The sequence below is a fragment of the Dacryopinax primogenitus genome (genome assembly GCF_000292625.1).
Source record: "Dacryopinax primogenitus strain DJM-731 SS1 chromosome Unknown DACRYscaffold_17, whole genome shotgun sequence".
NCBI classification, from domain to species: Eukaryota; Fungi; Basidiomycota; class Dacrymycetes; order Dacrymycetales; family Dacrymycetaceae; genus Dacryopinax; species Dacryopinax primogenitus.
In genome coordinates, this window is record NW_024467214.1 from 281,499 (window position 1) to 299,581 (window position 18,083).

Below are 18,083 nucleotides of genomic sequence, written 5' to 3' on the forward strand. Positions count from 1 at the left end.
AGGTATGCCGCTCGCTTGGTCGGGAAAGACGAAAATGAGAAAACCCAGGAGAAAAAAGAAAACGCAGGTTACTCTACATCGCTGAGATCACTCTCATTCGCGACCGAACCGGTGCTCACAGCTCCATTACCACGTTTGGTAGAGGGAGTTGGTTCGTCAGCTTCTTCGTCGCCTAATATACTATCATCATCCGCCGGTTCTGCACCGAGCAGATCAGTTCCGCGAGTAAGCCTGGCAAAGTATCTCAGTTTGATTGGCGGTATGCTTGATCCTTGCTTACTTATTGTACACGGTATTGAAGACTCCCTCAAGTGCTACCGCATCGACGTATACAAAGCTGCCCTCCTGGTTATAAGTACGAGCGTTGGTAAACATCAATCGCCAATCGGCCCTGAATTCTGCAACCGTAGAGTAGCCGCCACTATTCATCCTCTTGCGAATCGCCGACATGGCGATGACGTTCGGGATGATAGTGTAGTAGTCTGGGTAGAGCTTGCGGCTGGGTGGTTCACGGAAAAGTTCGCAGCGCTTGCGCCCGCCGTCGTCCGTGCAGGCGGCGACGGCCAGATAACACTCTTGGAAGACGGCCTTCATTCGCGAAGCCATTTGAGGAGACATTGCAGTTTTGCGACGCTTCTGACACTGGCATTAGTAAGGGAAACGGTACAAAAAGCTAAGATGCGCACGACATCACGCGAATCGTCCTCATCATCTCCAGGAGTTGCCAGTTCCTTCTCGCCCCGCTTCCGCTTCCCGGAGGCAGGCGCAACTGGCTGCCAGTCTTCCTGCTGCCTTTTCTTCGGCGGCCTTCCCTTCCCCTTTTTAATAAGAGGAGGGTCGTCATCAGGGATAGGGGTATCGGTGATGGAGCGCTCTCCTTTCTTTTTCTTCTTCTTGGCTTCTTTGGCATCGCGCTTATCGCGCCAGTCTTCGAAGTCAGAATCGCCATTGTCGTCCAGCCACTCGTTGAACTCTTCCGTCTCGTCATACTTGACGGGATTCCGGACACGGGCTCCTCTTCCTTCGGCCTGCAACACCTCCGTCTCTTCCAACAGGGTCTGCGGAACCCGCTCGCGACGATATATTTCGGGCAACTCAGCTTCCTGCATGAGACGTTCGGGCTTGGGGCCCTGACCGCCACGCGCACGCCAAGCCTTCTCTGCCTCTCGCTCCCGTTCGATATCCATGATCCTGAAGGCCTCGAGTTCTTCAGCACTTCTGGCCAGGATCTCATTGATTTCGTCATCGGTCATGTCCCCTTGTTCCTCAACTTGCTCATTGTCGTGTTCAAGCATAGATCGCAGGAAGCGTTCGCGCTCCTCCTGCGTACTCTTGTTATCGAACCGACCCGCTTGAATGACCTTGCCGTCAATATCAAGCTTGCCACGTGCACGATCCAGGATCTCTTCTTCGAAACTGTGGCTTGTGATCAACCTCAGAATACATACCGCCTTCTTCTGGCCGATACGATGTGCGCTGTTGGAAGCATCAGAGCGGATCAAGATTGGTCATATGAGCACAACGTACCGATCCTGCGCCTGAAGATCTGCATGTGGATTCCAGTCCGAGTCAAAGCTAAAGTCTATATTAACACTGCAGTAATGCACAGGATGGAAAAACCTTACATGATGACCGTGTCCGCAGTCTGCAGGTTGAGACCCAGGCCACCGGCACGAGTGGAGAGCAAGAATGTGTCGTAGGGGGAATCGGGAGCATTAAAGACCTGAAGCATGCTGCTACGATCCTCTTGCTTCGTGGCACCGTCCAGACGAAGGTATTTGTAGCCTTTGAGTCTCATGAAATCCTCGAAGATATCCATGATGGCCGTCATTTGAAAGAATATGAGCATCTATGGACCGTCAGATAATGAAGAACACAGAGCGGTATTATCTCACCCTATGACCGTGAGTAAGGAGCTTGGGAAGGATCCGATCGAGAAGCTCAAACTTGCCAGCCGTACGCCAAATGTTGTCGTCGGTGACACCGGCAGGGTTGATCGCCCGTTCAACTTCGTCAAATACGAAAGGATGATTGCAGAGCTTGCGTAGCTGCATGATGGCGTTACTAAGGCCTTTGATACCCAGTTGACGACCCTTGGCATCAGTCTTCTCAGAATAAAGAATCCCCTCAGATTTCATCTGGTTATATAGCTTCATTTGCAGGGAGCTCATCTTGCACTTGATGACCTTCTCAACCTTGTCCGGCAATTCGGACTCGACGTCCTTCTTCAACCGACGGAGCAAGAACGGCCGAAGCACTTTATGCAAACGACGAATGATAAGAAGCTGCTCTTCTTCGTTCAGCTCTATCTTGTCTTGACTGCCTGTGTTGGCGAAAGGCATGTTGAACCATTCGTCGAAGGACTTGACGGAGTTGAAGATCTTAGGGAGGACAAAGTTGAGCAGCGCCCACAGTTCGGGCAGGTTGTTCTGTAACGGCGTGCCCGTAAGGATAAGCCGGTAACGGGAGACATAAAATTGCATCAGCGTCTGGGAAAGCTTGCTCTGCACGTTCTTGAGCCGATGACCCTCGTCGATGATCATATGAACCCATTTCGGCCTGCAGAGCGCCGCGCGATCCTTGATGATGTACTCGTAGGTTGTGAGCAACACTTGGAAGTTGCCCTGCCTGACCTGGGATGAGAGCATCTTACGTTGGTTGGGGGGTCCCTTGAAAACGATGAGCTTTACGCTTGGAGCCCACTTGTCGAACTCGAGCGACCAGTTGGTGATGGTAGACAGGGGGACTATGATGAGGTACGGGCCCTGCTGTTTCTTCTTTTCGATGAGGAAGGTAACGAGCGAAATTGTCTGAATGGTTTTCCCCAGACCCTACGCGAGGTGTAAGCGCAAGCACAGGCAACAACAGATGACATACCATCTCATCGGCGAGGATCCCATTCAGCCTGTTATTATACAAGCTGACCATCCACTGGAGACCCTTGATCTGATATTCTTTCAGTTTTCCTCCAGTGAGGATCTTCGGCTGCTCCGTCACTCGCTCAGAAATACTATGCGCCACAGCATAGTAGTCGATCTTGCCAGTGTCCTCCGTAGGGTCATCCTGCCGCGTCGCGCCGAAGGTCGCTTCGCTCGTCGGTCCAGTCTCCAAAACGAGGTCGACGCCTTCCTGCTCACGCAACTCTCGCTCGATAGCTTCCCTGTGCACATCATCGTTCTGCTGCGCACGGACCATACTAGCAAGGTTGTCGAGGTACTGATCGGTCTGCTTGAGCAAATGCGTGATACGCGTATCCTTAGCAGTGTCGATCAGCTTGAGGTAGGCCTCCTCATCGTCATTTTTAAGCGCCTTTAGACGCTCCTTGCTGATCCGTTCAACCCGCTTCTGCTCCTCCTTTTCCGCGATCTGATGATACTGTTGGATCTTCTGCCCGAAGCGTTTCTGCTTTTGCCGTGCAAGCTCATCTTGCATGGACAGTTCTCGTCCATGGCCACAGATAAGCTCCAGTTCTTGCCGGTGCGCAGCACGCACACGACCTTCACGCTGATGCCGTTGCTTGCGCTCTAGCTTTTCCAATGCGCGAACTTGGCTCAGGTCAACCCGCTTCGGCCGTCGGAACATATCCTTGTCGAGACATGTCGTGCCTGGGAGGGCAGTGGCGACCTGGGTAACCTGAACAAGGTCTGAACGGAGCTTCCGTTGTTTTTCCCTGAGGAGCAACGCCTTCTTCTCGATGAGGAGTTTGATCTCCACTCCAGCCTGGCCAAGCATAGTCCCGATGTAGGCCCTTTGCAGCTTGCCCGGCCCAGGCGGGGCCTGGTGGAAGCGATGCAGTTCCTCGAGCCGGTTCTCCATCCGTTTCTCCAAGAACCGTTCCCGTTCTTTCTTCATCGCATACGCGTCGACGCCCAAGCCGCGCGGGAGGAGGGCGGGAATCTGCACCCGCCTGCCGGGGACTAGAAGGGAGGAAGGCTTGAGGTACGCGTTGTAGGGGTAGATCGGGGAATTCTTGTCTTCTTCGAGCATGTAGGGTGGTGGGGGGTGCACAGGCGTGACTGGTAGCGGAGCAACAGCTGGAGCCGCCACAGTCGGAACAGCGGGGATACTGGGTGCAGGTGCGGGTATCTCGACGGCTTGGGGCACAAGAGAGTGGGGGACAGCAGGCGCAGGGGCGACGGGTGAAGGCTCTTTGACTGGTTCTGGGGCAGGGGCGGGAGGAGGTGCGCCATCCACAGGCTCCTCGTCAAGCTTGGGAGATTCCTCGATAGGTGCTTCAGGCTCGGATACAACAGACTGAGGCTCGTCAGGCACGGGAACGTCAACCTTTGCGCGCTTGAGGGGGGAGGTGTCTTCCTCTACCTCTTCCTCGTCTGCCTTCCTTTTCCCGAGCGTGCTAGTAGGCAGCTCCTTGTCAACGCTGGCGAAGCGTGCCTTGGGACTCTCAGTCTTGATCTGAGCCTCTCGGACAACCTTGATACTTCTCAGCTGGTCTTCCGTCACAGCAGCAGCGTTCCCATGGTCAAGCACATTATAGAGTTTGAGCTGGGCGTTCCAAGCGTTCACAGCCTGTGGGCTCATCCCCAGTTGTTGGGCGAGGCGAAACACCTGCATCTGCTGGTTGAGCTTCGCGGTCATCTGCTCGGGAGTGAAGTGCGGGCGGTTTCCCTGTTGTCCGTTGGGCGCGTAGCCGTTCACGATCCCGTTCGGCGCGCTGGATGCGGAGGGCGTACCGACCAAGCGTTGATTTGCGAGTGCGGCGGCCTGCTGCTGATGTTGAATCTGGGCATGAAGGAGCGCTTGTTGTTGGAGAGTGAGGTTATGCGGGTGCTGGTACTGAGAGAATCCAGACTGCATCTGGAATGGCATGCCTTTCGGAGGACTTGCGGAGGTTCCGTTCGCACTTGTTGGGGAACCATTCATTCCCGGCGTTTGGGAGCCGGGATGCTGGGCGGTGGGCATGGGAGAGGAGGGATGACCGGGGTACATGATCGGCATCATGTTCGGAAGTGCAGACATATTCGCTTGTTGGCCTGGAGCGCTGGGGTGAACGCCCTGGGCAGCCATGTGCGCTGCGAATTGAGCGGGGTTGATCGCTAGTACAATCGGGGTCAGAAGGGAGGGAAGAAGGGGATATATGCGGACCTTGAGGGTTGACAGGTTTCGCAGCGTGGGGAGTGCCAGCGTTGTATCGAATTAGGTCGGGCTGTTCTGGCGTGGCCTGGCCTACCATGTCCCTGTGCTGGAAGGGAGTGGGGTAAGGGACAAGGGGTGGATGACACGCGGGGGAGGGGAAGGACATACCATGAAAAGATGTTGCATGTGCTCTGGGTTTCCCCATTGTGGGGACTGGGTAGCCATGCGGGGGGATAGGGGGAGGGGAGGAGGAGGGAGGGGGGGAGGGAGGAAGGAAGGGAGGCGGTGAGGAGGCGGGGATAGGCGATGAGGAGGGGAACGGAGACGACGAAGACGCGTGGGTGGGGAGGGAGGGAGGGGGTAAGGGGATTGGCGCCCGAGGGGGAGGGGAGCGCGGTTGATTTCTTTTGTGCGGTGTGCTAATGAAGAGTTGGTTGGATATGGAATATCGGGACACACGGGGATCGGCACACACAAACCACGGAGGGGCGAACAGCTGGGGGTGAGCGTTGGGGGGTCAACCGTCCAAAGGGCTGATCTGAGCTGACTTGCCCCTCTCTTCCTCTTTGATCCCGCCTTACACATACACACACGGCACCACTTTGCTTCCGTCATCATCATGTCCCTTCCTGTTTCGGTCATCAGCCGCCAAAAAGAACAAAAGACGGAAAAGTCACACCAGGCACACCCAGCCTATTTCTAAATCTCCCACAATCAGAAAGGGGTAATTTCCCACTTGGCGCCCGCTCACACAGCTCCCGCGGGGTAGTCGCCACCATCATCCTCTAGCCGTCATCTCCCGCCCCATCGGCATTCACCGGACAACCGGCGTTGCGCTCTTCCCAACTTCACCTGATCCGTGCTTACCCAGACCCCTGACCCATCCCGGCAGCCAGAAAGAGTCACAAGCACAGCTGACAATTCGACGTGAGTGTGTGCGACGTCATCCCGTGCACATACACAGGCAGCCAGCAAAGGGGGGAACGGAAAGTGATAGCGCGGGGGACGTCCACCTTCCAAGAAGAAGGCTTTATATACGCTACATACCCTCGACCCTGCACCAGCCTTGGCTTGATCAAGCTTCCCTCCCCGCTGACGCACCATGCAGCGGTCTTACTCCCCTGCTTTAGGACAGGCTGTGCCCGATCGTACGCAGCATGGTCCACGTATCTTATCGTATGTTATCCACCTCTTTCATCAAAGGCTATCCCCCAGGCTCCCCTCCCGCCGCAACGATTCCTCTGCTCCCTCGTCCTCGTACTCACACCCCCGAGAGAACCGCCCTCCGGACTCCGGACCCTTCCCGGGCCGAAGCTAATCCTACCTAATACTGCTGGTAGCCTTCTTTCCCTTGAGCTTCCTCCCAGCTGACGTGTCCGAATTCCATGCAGGGGTTGTTGATGGGGCATGTAAAACATGTCCCGGTCGTGTTTGTTATTTAACTTTCGACTGCTCACACGCGGTTGTAGTCTCATGCACCTTGTACAGTACCTGTAGTCGCCTCCTGAACCTCACAAATCCCAATTGATACCTGACACACGCCGCTTTGCCCAGGAGTGGACCGCCATAGGTTCCTCTCAGCGGTCAGACCAAGCTCCAGACACGCGAAGTGTCTCAGAGAGGGTTATACATGGATGAAAGTGAAATCCTTCACATGCATACTTGACATTGATGACTATAAAAAAGACAAAGCGAACCAGCACTGGGGTATGTAGATGACAGGAAAGAAAGGATCGTGTAATGCAAACTAACGAATCATTCTACTGGCAGGGTGGCTCAGCGACCGTCGTCTGCCCCTTTCCCCCTGCCGCACCCCCGGCTGAGGACTTCTTCGTCGTCGCGGCCGCTGCGGCGGACGAAGTTGTCTTGCTGCTCTTACTCCCTCCGGCGGCGATCTGAGTCTTCGCGCTCGACTCGGCAGTTGTGGTCTTCTCAGCGGCGGACGAAGTTGTCTTGCTGCTCTTGCTCCCTCCGGCGGCGATCTGAGTCTTAGCGCCCGACTTGGCAGTCGTGGTCGTCGCAGCGGCGGAAGTAGTCGTGTTCTTGTTGTTGTTCCCACCCTTGGCACCCTTGCTTCCCGTGCTGGCATTGTTGGAACCCTTGCCAGCAGCAACCGTCGTAGTCGCCGCTGCAGCGGCCGCGCTGGTGGACGTGTTGGTGTCGACACTGGAAGAAGAAGCACCGGCGCCAGCGTTGCCAGAGGCACCATTGCCCGCACCAGCATTACCGGTAGCCCCGTTGCCGGCAGTAACATCCCCCGGATTATCCGACACCGTGAAGTAGACTGTATCGTCAAGGTCTCCGTGCTGAGCAACAGCAACAAGCACCGGTTGATGGTTGGATGCGCTGTTTATGCTGGAAGAACATCAATAAACAGAGCGGTCCCGGTCCGGCAGGATCAGACTTACCTCGACAGCTTGTACGTACCGGCGGGGAGACCACCAGTAACCTCGGCAGTCAGTATCCCATTTTGAGCAGGAGCGTTAAGACCTTTGAAGAAGGCAAACACGGCGGGTTTGGTGACTGTGGTGCTGCTAATCGAATCGATCGCCTCGATGACGACGTGACTGTGACCGAATTGAATGCCCTGGCTATTTACTTGTGAAGGGGCGCCAAAATAGTTTTGCGTCGCGCTGACAAAATTACCGGTCACCAGGTTGTTGATAGCCATGCTGATCGTAAAGGCCGTGTTCGATTGAATAACGTCCAAGTTCTTAGGAAATTGGAACTTGGAGCTGGGCATGTTATCTGCACATTGATGCATGAGTAAGTGTTGACAAGATTATCGGATGGAATAGCTGACCCTGGCTAATAATGGCACCCATAGGGGTCGGGTTGCAAGAGCCTGTCTTAATTTGCTGCCCGTTCGTCAAGGGAACGTTCGGCATGGTAGCGCAGAAGTTGATGCTGGCCACATAGCATGAGTCTCGTAGAGCACACGAGCACATGGAACTCACAAGTTGTTCGACGATGTCAACGACGGTACCTGGCCAGCCTCCGGGGTCTCTTGGCCGTCCTGCTCCAACCCAGGCTGCACCTGAGAAGCCAGCAGACAGAGCGACGTCTGTGGGTCATTGCCGCAGACGGCCGCATTGTTTGACCCAGCATTGTCCGACGCTACGGAAGTGCTGGCGGCAGCGGCGTCTGACGTCGAAGACGCGGCGCCTTTACCAGCGCCGTTGTTTGCGCCACCCTTGCCAGTGCCCTTACCAGCCGCAGTCACAGTCTTCCCCTTGCTGGCGGGGGCCGCAACGGCACGAGCGTTCACTTGCGGAATTGCAAAGGCATGCACCTGGGCAGCCAGGAGAGGAGCGAGAACAAAGAGTGTTGAGAACTTCATTTTTTAATCAAGAACGTTAGGACGCTGTCTTGCAGTCTGTCAAAAGTATGCGAGTGAGGGCCGGCCTAAAGAGTGGATGCGGTCAACGCCACTTGATGAAAATCAGCAAGGTCATTCCAGGGTCGTAAAGTGGGTATACTCACAACGATGCGAGTGCACAGCGTGAAGGAGGGAGGGAGATGAGCTGCACAGCAGCGGGGACCGTTGAACCAGGGACAAAAAGGAGATGGGGTGAGGGACGAATGCCTGGGGAGACTCCATCGTTCTTAGCCAAGCTTTTAAGCCATGAAGACAGGAATGGTTGACAAGGTTTTCCGTGAGAGGTGGTGCCAAAGAGCCGCCGACAGTTACGACCAGGCACGGTTGCATGAGGGCCGGTGATCCGTTCATGCTCAAATTCAACAAGAACACTCGCAGGTGGTTGTTGCTTACCAACGAAGCGAAAGACAACAGCGACGACGACGAGGGCGCTTCCCTCGCGACCTTTTCCCTATCTGACAACGACGCGGGGGAAGGCACGTGAGCACATGATTCTCGCGTGGCCTTCATTTAGTAGCCTATCAAGTCCGCCCTCGTCCCTCGCGACTCGTTGCCACCGTTGTCATTCGGTATTTTACCTTCACCTCGTCTCTATCGACCGCTGCTTCTTCCTTGACAACTCGTTCCTCAACGTCGGGTCACCTTTCCTCTTCCTGAATAGATTAGATTACGACCAGATACCGCCCGATCACCTGTCTGAGCGCTTTTCGGCAGTTGCTGCCGAAGTCGGAGAAAAGACGCATTTCCTCTCAGAAATGGTACGATACTTTCACGGGCTGTCTTTGTAATATCCCTCCCAGCCGCGGTCTTTTCGCTCGCACGGAGTTGCTCTGTCGACAATGTACTATATAACCTCAAGCTGTGCAGGGAGTCATAACATCTGGTATTCAGCCGTGTTGTCCTGGCAGTTGGATTGTCGGACTGTTTTGCCTTTCTCGGCTCGGAGTTCTTTGCCGTCTTTCGGCCCCAACGAAGCCCGTCTTGCTATTCCCACGGATTTTCAGCGGTCATACTCCGGCTTAGTAGCTTTGCTTCTTGAATGCGTTCTATCTATTGCCTCGAAACTCTTCAGGAGAGACGACAGTGCGGCCCCCAATGAAATTGCCACTTCCGTCATCTTTTTCTAGAGCTTCAGCCAGCGCCTTTGGTTGGGTACAATTGTGGAGTTGAGGAGCCAGGTGCTGGTATATGGACTCTCTAACGCAACTGACCATCTTCCTGTAGCCCGTCCTGCCGCTCTTTTCGAATGAAACGTGTCTTTCTCGCTTGATCCAGTCAATATATTAGACTCGTCAAGAAGAGCAAAGAACGGCTACCCGTAGTGAGGACTTCACTAACGCTGTTCAGAGAAAGCTCCCCTATACAACCCAATCACGTGCCTTAGGAGCCTTTCGGAGACGTGTTCTGCTCTCCGGAAGCGATGGTTTTGCAAGCAGCCCAAGTGCCCTTCGACCATTCTTTGCCCACTGACGCACTTGTCACGCATTCTCTCTGGAGTAATTTCCTCCGATGCCCCCTCTTCGGAGACAAAGTTCCTACAATGCCCCTCCGGAGGCAATTGCCCTAAATGCCCCTCTTTGTCACATGTGCTGCGTATTTGCGCGTCGTCTTTGTGGCAGATGAATGAGAGTGTTTAGGGGTCTTCCAGTTATACTTACAAATGATGTTCTGAAGAAATTAGAATATATACTCCTAAGAAGAGAGGTGTTATTTGAGAGTTATAATAATGGCAATATGCCAAAATGACTGAGATAGATTTCGCTCTTTGTTTATAAAACTTTTTCTGTACTATAATATCCAAAACTTGTGGGACCCCTGAACTATCTAACTATGATTTTCTTTCTCACTGCCACAATGACGACGCGAATACGCAGGGCATTTAGGGCGATTGCCTCCGGAGGGGCATAGGAACTTTGTCTCCGAAGAGGGGACATCGGAGGAAATTACTCATTCTCTCTGAGACGCGGTAAAATGTTTCCATGAAGTTAGATGCTAAGGATTGCTGGGCGGTCTTGATGAGGCCATACTTCAACATGGGCGACGTCAAGAACGTGCTTATGTGCGGAGAAAAAATTCCGATGGTTTCTGCTTCAGCCACTTTTTGTCTTAAAAAAAAAGTCCGTATCTAAGAAATGACAGGAATGTTCAGGTGTGGCTTAAGGGCCGGAACTCGATAAGAAGATCAAATGTTCAAAGGGGATCCGAAGAAGTAAGTGTAAATTGGACAGCCCTTCAATGCGCAGCCACACCGAAACTCGTCGACCAACCTGCCGTTTCGAATCTCGCTTTGGAAAATCAATTGATAGCAGTGGTCTCAGGGCCGGTACCACCCGCTGTGGGCGCCGTATGAGGACCACCAGCCGTGGCTACCGTGTGCGGACCACCAGCAGTGGCTACCGTGTGCGGACCACCAGCAGTGGCTACCGTGTGGGGACCACTAGCTGTGGCTACCGTGTGGGGACCACTAGCTGTGGCTACCGTGTGGGGACCACTAGCTGTGGCTACCGTATGCGGACCACTAGCCGTGGCTACCGTGTGCGGACCACCCGCTGTGGCTACCGTGTGCGGACCAGTGGGCACCGTATGAGGACCGCTACCACTCGGGATCGAAGCCGAGCTGGGGATCGAAATAAAGCTGATGGTCGAAGTAGGTTCAGAAATAAAGCTGATGGTCGAAGTAGGTTCGGAAACAAAGCTGATGATCGAAGTAGGTTCAGAAACAAAGCTGACGGTCGAAGTAAGTTGAAAGCTACGGGACGAAACCGAACTGGCATACGAAACCGAACTCGTCGGGTGAGGGTTCTGATGTAGTTTGAATCGAATTGAGTACATTTTCACAGTGAAAAAAAAGGGGGGGGACCGACCTCGTCTGTCAAAGGAATAGTAGTGGAAGGAGTAACAGTAATGGAAGGAGTAATGGTGATGGAAGGAGTAATAGTAATGGAAGGAGTAGAGACCTTCATTCCCAAGTGAAAGGTTCAGTCTGTGAGCACAGTGCTGAGCGAGAAAGGAGAACTCACGAAGGTCTCGCTCGACATGATCTGAGGCAAGGCCAGCGCACCAGTGATCACGGAGACCGCAATAGTGAGGCGAGCTGCGAATCGCATCTTGAAAGGCAGAGCAAACGGTGTGGTTAGAGAGAGCTAGAGAGTCGGAGACACGGGGTTGCCACGGAAATGAGAGTGCCATATTTGGCCCATCTTTATAGCGTTCAAACAGGACCTCCGAGGTTTCCGGAGGCTTGCAACAGCAACGCGGTTGTTGCACCCCTGAATGAGCGAGTCAATAACAATGACAAAGAGCTGTCTTTTTCATCGAGATTCCAGTAGTGGGCCATCAATTGATGCAGTGCAGATGGAAGACGGTTTGCAGTGTTCCTGGCGGATTCATGCCTGCCGTCAACCGAGCGCAGGTATAGAGAAGAATGAACCTCTGACAAACGTTCGGCGGGAGGAGGAACACATCTTCGATCTTCTTCTGTCCTCCACGTCTTCTCGGCATATTGCGTGTGACAAATACACACAAAACGAGAAATATTCGAGCTAAGATCTGATGCGGAGTTGCCCCATACAGCATGCAGCCACCCCCGAAGGCGATCCATATCGTGGAGACAGTAATCAGGCCGAACCGAAATACTCGCATCAGAAATCCTTATGCCGAAACCGACCTTGCAACGATCGCCCCGCACGGTGAAGCGGAGGTCTGAATTTTCCGGACAGAGACAAACAGTCCGCAAATCCGGTTGCTCATCTTTCCATCTGGTCATATGTATTGTATACGTTCTAGATCGAGGATTATTGTTGGAAAATAGTTGAGGAGACTGGCTGTAGCTGATGGATGCCGTACCTCCGGCTGTTCGCGGGCATGGAGTTCGGACAAGTCCGAGCGCAGCGGAGCCGGCGTGGGGCCCCTTTTCCCATGCCTTGGGCCGGCGGCGAGTAAGGGCAGCTCGGAGGTTGAGAAGCCCATTGTCTATGGGGGGGAATGAGACGCCGAAGGCAGATTTTAGGATCTTGCCAATACGACACGTGCATGCGCTTCTATGATGACTCAGCACGTCCTTCTGACGCACAGCCAAGTCCGGTCTCGGGAGTTCATGAACAGAAAGGAAGTTGGTCTCGGGGGAGAGACGTCCTCGTCCGACAGGCACGGAAAGTTCTTACTGCGCAGTGTGTCCATCGTCCGCAGCAGCGCCAAGACAATATTGATGGGCGGTGGACATTGTCGAGCGAGTGATTGGGAAACAGTTTGAGACAGTATTATTAGCTCTTTCGGGATTGTTGACCGTTCGTATTGTTCGGATGTCGTACGGCAAAACGTCATCATCCGAGAAAAAGACAAAAGTGGATCACGGTGCTCTGGAGACTGATACGCTGCCGTCGGGGTGGAGCTCTTGGAGAAAAGCGGCCAAAGTCTCGGACAAAAAGCGCTCGTATTTAAAGGACTTCTGAGTACACGGTCGTTCCGAAAGAGTAAGCCGAGGCATGTCCGTCGAGTGTCATTGCTGCCCTTGACGTGAAGAGATCGGCCTTTTAGTTCGACGTCATTGACTGCAGAACGTGAAACAGGCGGATCGCATTTTGATTGATGTGCTGCAACCAGGGTAAAAAGCACAGTGCTCGAAGGAGAATGTCCAGAGTCCACGATCAAACTCCGCGGAAACCCGACGAGAAGAAAAGCTGCAAATACAAGGCTTTGGAAGGATACGCCAGGGCAGGTCTCTCGAACATCGTGCATTTCCTCCTGGAGTGCAGCGTCAATTCGGCTTGTTCCTCGACGTTATGGACCGCAGAACACAGAACAGAAGTGGGTTCTCCTACCTATTGATACACATCCGCCAGGGTTAAGAGAAGGACGCTTGAAAGGGTACGTCCAGAGTCGGGAATGTGCAGAACAGTAAGAGCACAGGGCGACAACACGCATACATGCTGCGGAGGGATATATCATAATGAACATTTCTGAAAGATCGTCAGAGGATGCCGATATAGTCAACTATCGACTCACTTAGACAAGCAGCATTCCCTCAAGATATGCGCTTGGAGGATACTCTTGCGATTATCGTATTGGTAAGCATGATAGCGATCGAGAGAACTCGAGATCGACAGCGGAATCCCGGTATCCACCAGGGGTTGTATCCCTTTTCACGGGCTGCAAACCCATCCTCTCCAGTCCAACGTCCATCCAATCCCACCCTCTACCCTGCCTTCGCCAGGGAACGATCCCATCCAGCACCGACTCTACACCCTACTTCCCTGGGGCTGCCCCCTCCCCTCTTCCTCCCGCCAAACATCTTGCTCAGTCGGGATAGCCGTATACTTCGGTGTTCCTCTCCCCCACCTCTCTTCCCTGGGTACAATCCCTTCCGGCACTGTGTCCTGATCCAGCTCCGGATCACGAGCTGGGTTTGGGTTGGAGGGAAGGGTCGGGTTGGAGACGAGAGAGTAGACGTGCAGTGGGAGGATGGTGTGATGTTCTGAGAGAGCGGATGGGGGTACGCGCGGTGCGTAGGGCTTGGAAGCGTGTGGGGAAGTGAGGGGTGGGTAGTCTGCAGAGGATGTTAGTAGGGTCATCAGACGACAGGTGCGCAGGAATCGAGCAGAGGGTACGTGCCCCATTCTGGAAGATAGACTTACAGAGACGGTAAACGAACCAGCTCATGAGCCACCCCACCAAGCTCCCAACAACAATGTCCTGCCAATGATGTCTATAGTCCATGACCCTGCTGATAGCAACGAGCGCTGCGACCACGAGCGGAGCACCACATATCCACGGTTTGATAGCGTGGCCTTTCCTATCCCAGAGGCCAACTTTCCCCGCGAGGTAGAAGGAGAGAAAACCGAGACCTGCGAAGGAGAAGGAAGAGTGTCCAGAGAAGAAGGACTTGAAGCCGTCGTTGAGGATGTGCTGGTTGGTTTGGGTGCAAAGGGAGGCGGAGACGAGCCCGTAGTAGGGGAAACCGGCGTCTGACGTATCGGGAGGGAGGAGACAACGGGCGAGGAGGTCTGGACGTGGGCGTCCGACGGTGAGCTTGCAGAGGTCTGTGAGGACAGTGGTGAGGGACAAGGTAAGGAGGAGACCGAGGGTAGCAGCGTGCAAATCGTATAATGAGCGGAGCCATACCCCGCCTATGAAGAGGAAGCAGGTGAAGGGGAATACGGCTGCGATGAGGACTGCTGCCCACATTGGGACGCGTTCGTGTTGTGCATAAGTATGCTGTATGGATGGATCTAAAGTTGAGAATTGTTGTTTGAATCCTGGACGATGAGCGATGAGACCGAATATGAAGAAGAGGAGTATAGTGAGAGCATAGTCTGGAGCATAAGAGCGTATGAGAGCAAAGACGTGTGCCGTGTCTGTAGGTGGCTTTGGAGTGGGTGGACCATATATGAGACGGTGTATGATGCGTGGAGGGGAAGGGAAGGGAGTGGGTGATCGAGTGGGTGATGGATAGGACATGTGAGTGGGTAGAAGTGAAGTAGAAGGAATGACGTCGATGGATGACGATGATCGTTCAGGAGGATACGTTGGTGATGCCATATTTCATATCATCGTCGACATGGACAGAGGGGAGAGACAGCGAGGTGTGTCGTGTGGTGGTCCCTGGCTTCTCTCCCTCGACCATGATGAACAACGATACAGTCCAAGATGGTCAACCGTCATATCCAAGTCTCCTCACAAGTCTCGCTCATCACCGTCTACCACGACCATCACCACCCACCGCTCAGCCACGTATAGTACGCTCACTCTCTCACTCTACCCCAGCACAGAACAGTCGATCAAGCACAAGTCCATCACGCACACGACAGCAACATTCCGCTACTCTCCCTCATCCACTTGCAGCTCCCTTCTTACGACCAAGAGGTCCAAGTTATCTCAGCTCACTTCCTGCCCCAGGTTTCCCTCTCCCCCACTACCTTTCCCATTCCACTTTCAGTCCCATCCTCCGCACCGGCGCTCCCTCTGACGGTCAAAAACCGATCGAGTACACTATCCCCTCACTGGGCGTCAGTGACCCTCCACCAGGCACGAGGCGGAGGAATACAGCGAGGCACAGCGACAGCGACACATCTCCTACGCCGACACACCGGCGTGGACGCTCTCATCCCACTGGCACCCCACCGGAACACGATGGCAAAGAGTTCAAAGCTGAGCGGGCAACTCCAGATCCCTTTACCCCGATATTCATCCCCGCCCGGTGGCATGCGAACTATCACAGCCCGTTTCTCACCATGTCCTCAGACGGATTGTCGCTCACCTACACCAGCGCGGGCGGACATGGAGATCGGGATGCAGCTACAGCGCTGGCGTCGCATCCTATTCCACCCCATGTGGGTGTGTACTACTACGAAGTCGAGGTGCAAGATAAGGGCCTAAACGGGTACATCAGCATCGGCCTCTGTAAGCAAGACATGCCACTCGGCCGTCTACCTGGATGGGAGTACGGAAGCTGGGGATATCATGGGGATGATGGGCATGCGTTCACGGGCACGCACGCGGATACGGACTATGGGCCCAAGTTCTCTACGGGTGACACGATCGGCTGCGGGGTGGACTTCACCACCGGTGCGGCCTTCTACACCAAGAACGGGCTTATGATTGGTGCGATCTTTGTCCTATGATCGAGCTAGGCTAATCCTTTCTAGGTCCCATATTCCCAGAACTCACGCAGCACGGCCCACTCTGGCCCTGCGTCGGCCTGCGCTCGCCGAACGAATGTATCAAGGCGAACTTTGGGCAGAAAGACTTTCTCTTCGACGTCGACGGCTATGTTCGTAGGCGGAAGGACACAGTGCTGCGGGAAGTTGAGAAGTGGGCTGTCCGCGCATTACCCCTGTCTGTCAGTGCTGCGGTCAAGCTGGAGGACGAAGACGCTCCGGGGGGAGGGAACGTGGTCGTACGGTTCACTGGCGGTCCGAAGGCGGCGGAAGATGCACTCTTCCGACGGCGGGCTCGACGGCTCACTCTTGGTGCAGCAAGCGAGCGAACTCCGAAGAAGTCTTCAAAGAGGGAGAGCATCGCCTCCCGTGCAGCTGTCGACTCCTCCGCTGCGGAAGATGGGAAGAAGGGGCATAAAGCCAGCAACTCTGTCGTCTCCCTCTCCGCAGGTGCAGGGAAGGGCGTGACAGGGGTGGAAAGGAGCGAGGAGGACGAACTGAGGATGGCACTGGATGCTCTTGTGCTCGATTATCTGGCACATCAGGCGCTTGTTGGGAGTGTCCATGCGCTGGCGCGCGAATCAGCCACACGTGACAGGGAGGACGGGGTGCCGGGTGAAGCAGCGAGCGTGATAGGGATGGACATCTCACGGCCAGCGAGCGCGATGGACGTCGATGTGCCGTCCACTTCAACAACCGAGGCAGGAATATGGAATCTCCCAATGAACTCTATCCGTGCACGCCGGGAGATCACCACGCATATACTTGCAGGCTCGATAGACCCAGCGATGGAACTGATCGCCCTCCACTGGCCTGGCTTGCTTCGCACACGCGCGGTGCAAGAGAGTGCGATAGAAGAAGACCCAACAGATGGAGAAGCGGAAAAGGAGGTATACTCTGAGCTGAGCTGCAGACTCGAATGCAGAAAGTTTGTTGAGCTCGTACTGGCCTACTCTGCCTCGCCCCTCGGCTCGCCCATCTCCCCCGTATCCACGGCATATACCATCCACGCTGGTCAGAACCCACCTTCCTCCCCACCTGCCTCGCCCTCTATCCCCGCACCCACCCCACCTTCTCAGGAACTGGACGAAGCCTTCTCCTTCGGGAGAGTACTGCATCACCGATACTCGGATGCTGCAAACCCCGAGATGCGCGCCCTGGTGAGCAGAACGTTCTCCCTTTTGGGATTTGCGAGGCCGGAGGAAGCGGGTGGGGACCTGGCTGTTCTCGTCGGCCCTGGGGCGCGGGAAGAGCTTGCTCAGTGGGTGAACGAAGTGATATTACGTACGTCTTCCCCACCTCGTATGCTACACACCGCTCAACCCTAGTAGGAGCAGAAGGACACTCGGATCGCCCGGCGCTCGCACGCGCTTGGGCTCAGACCGCGACGGTCATGGCTCAGCTTGGGCAGTCTGGGGGTGGTAAGGCGGCTTTCATTGACGTGAGGGAGGTCGTTGGCGGTGAGGTCGTGTAAGAGTATCGGATTGTATTGTGTGATTATGAAGAAGGTAGATTTACTCCGAGCTCAAACGCGCGTACTCATAAGTTGCCCATGTTTGTCGGCGGAGGACCTGCGATCCAGCAGATTCACCTGTGCCGGTGCGAGCAGATCCGACTCTGTCCGACAGAGTGTGCCAAGGCTTGAGCAACCTCAATGGATGGTCTGTTAACCTCGATGTTCGGGTGAAATCGTAGTGGACGTGCCCCGACTATCGGAAGACCAATCCCAATGGATGGCGGTGCTCAGCTCCAACAGCCCAATGGATGGTCGAGGGAGAAGTCCGTCCTTCGATGCCAAGAGTACATCACGTGACTGCGGTTGACTCTATTCTTGTCCCTGGAACGGGGTTAGCGTGGTTACGTTGTCGCGGGGTAAGGGTCGCGCTGTCCCAGGGCAAGGGTTCATCGAGGAATGCTTCGTGAGCGCTTCATTCCTTTCTCTGTTCTCTCTCTGT

General features: G+C 54.7%; 5 protein-coding genes across 5 annotated transcripts in view; 1 reads left to right on the plus strand and 4 right to left on the minus strand.

Moving 5' to 3' along the window:
- Positions 1-276: 276 nt before the first annotated feature.
- Positions 277-3,987, minus strand: DACRYDRAFT_56374 (uncharacterized protein; the record flags this gene model as incomplete). The annotated part of the gene is made up of 7 exons (XM_040775370.1): positions 277-642; positions 687-1,476; positions 1,528-1,575; positions 1,626-1,849; positions 1,896-2,831; positions 2,878-3,129; positions 3,169-3,987. The coding sequence occupies 7 exons, from the start codon at positions 3,985-3,987 to the stop codon at positions 277-279; spliced, it is 3,435 nt and encodes a 1,144-aa protein (XP_040625866.1).
- Positions 3,988-6,775: 2,788 nt separating this feature from the next.
- Positions 6,776-8,666, minus strand: DACRYDRAFT_24076 (uncharacterized protein). Its single transcript, XM_040773533.1, has 5 exons — positions 8,578-8,666; positions 8,052-8,525; positions 7,898-8,001; positions 7,503-7,842; positions 6,776-7,449 (listed from the first exon to the last, which is right to left on the minus strand). Exons 2-5 carry the CDS (start codon positions 8,432-8,434, stop codon positions 6,855-6,857), a joined length of 1,422 nt encoding a protein of 473 aa, XP_040625867.1. The 5' UTR covers positions 8,435-8,525; positions 8,578-8,666; the 3' UTR covers positions 6,776-6,854.
- Positions 8,667-10,768: 2,102 nt separating this feature from the next.
- On the minus strand, positions 10,769-12,490 carry DACRYDRAFT_118271 (uncharacterized protein; the record flags this gene model as incomplete). Its single annotated transcript, XM_040770554.1, has 4 exons — positions 11,494-12,490; positions 11,338-11,430; positions 11,250-11,275; positions 10,769-11,198 (listed from the first exon to the last, which is right to left on the minus strand). The coding sequence occupies exons 1-4, from the start codon at positions 11,578-11,580 to the stop codon at positions 10,769-10,771; spliced, it is 636 nt and encodes a 211-aa protein (XP_040625868.1). The 5' UTR covers positions 11,581-12,490.
- Positions 12,491-13,710: 1,220 nt separating this feature from the next.
- On the minus strand, positions 13,711-14,929 carry DACRYDRAFT_110303 (PAP2-domain-containing protein; the record flags this gene model as incomplete). Its single annotated transcript, XM_040769036.1, has 2 exons — positions 13,711-14,018; positions 14,107-14,929. 2 exons carry the CDS (start codon positions 14,927-14,929, stop codon positions 13,711-13,713), a joined length of 1,131 nt encoding a protein of 376 aa, XP_040625869.1.
- A 47-nt stretch (positions 14,930-14,976) lies between these two features.
- DACRYDRAFT_101579 (SPRY-domain-containing protein) overlaps positions 14,977-18,083 on the plus strand; it is a gene marked incomplete at both ends in the record, with an annotated part of 4,564 nt that continues 1,457 nt past the window's right edge. The window contains 5 exons of the mRNA XM_040767567.1: positions 14,977-15,054; positions 15,113-15,207; positions 15,408-16,072; positions 16,117-17,412; positions 17,457-17,598. Of these exons, the coding sequence (XP_040625870.1) occupies positions 14,977-15,054; positions 15,113-15,207; positions 15,408-16,072; positions 16,117-17,412; positions 17,457-17,598 (2,276 nt within the window). The remainder of the gene's footprint in view (positions 15,055-15,112; positions 15,208-15,407; positions 16,073-16,116; positions 17,413-17,456; positions 17,599-18,083) is intronic.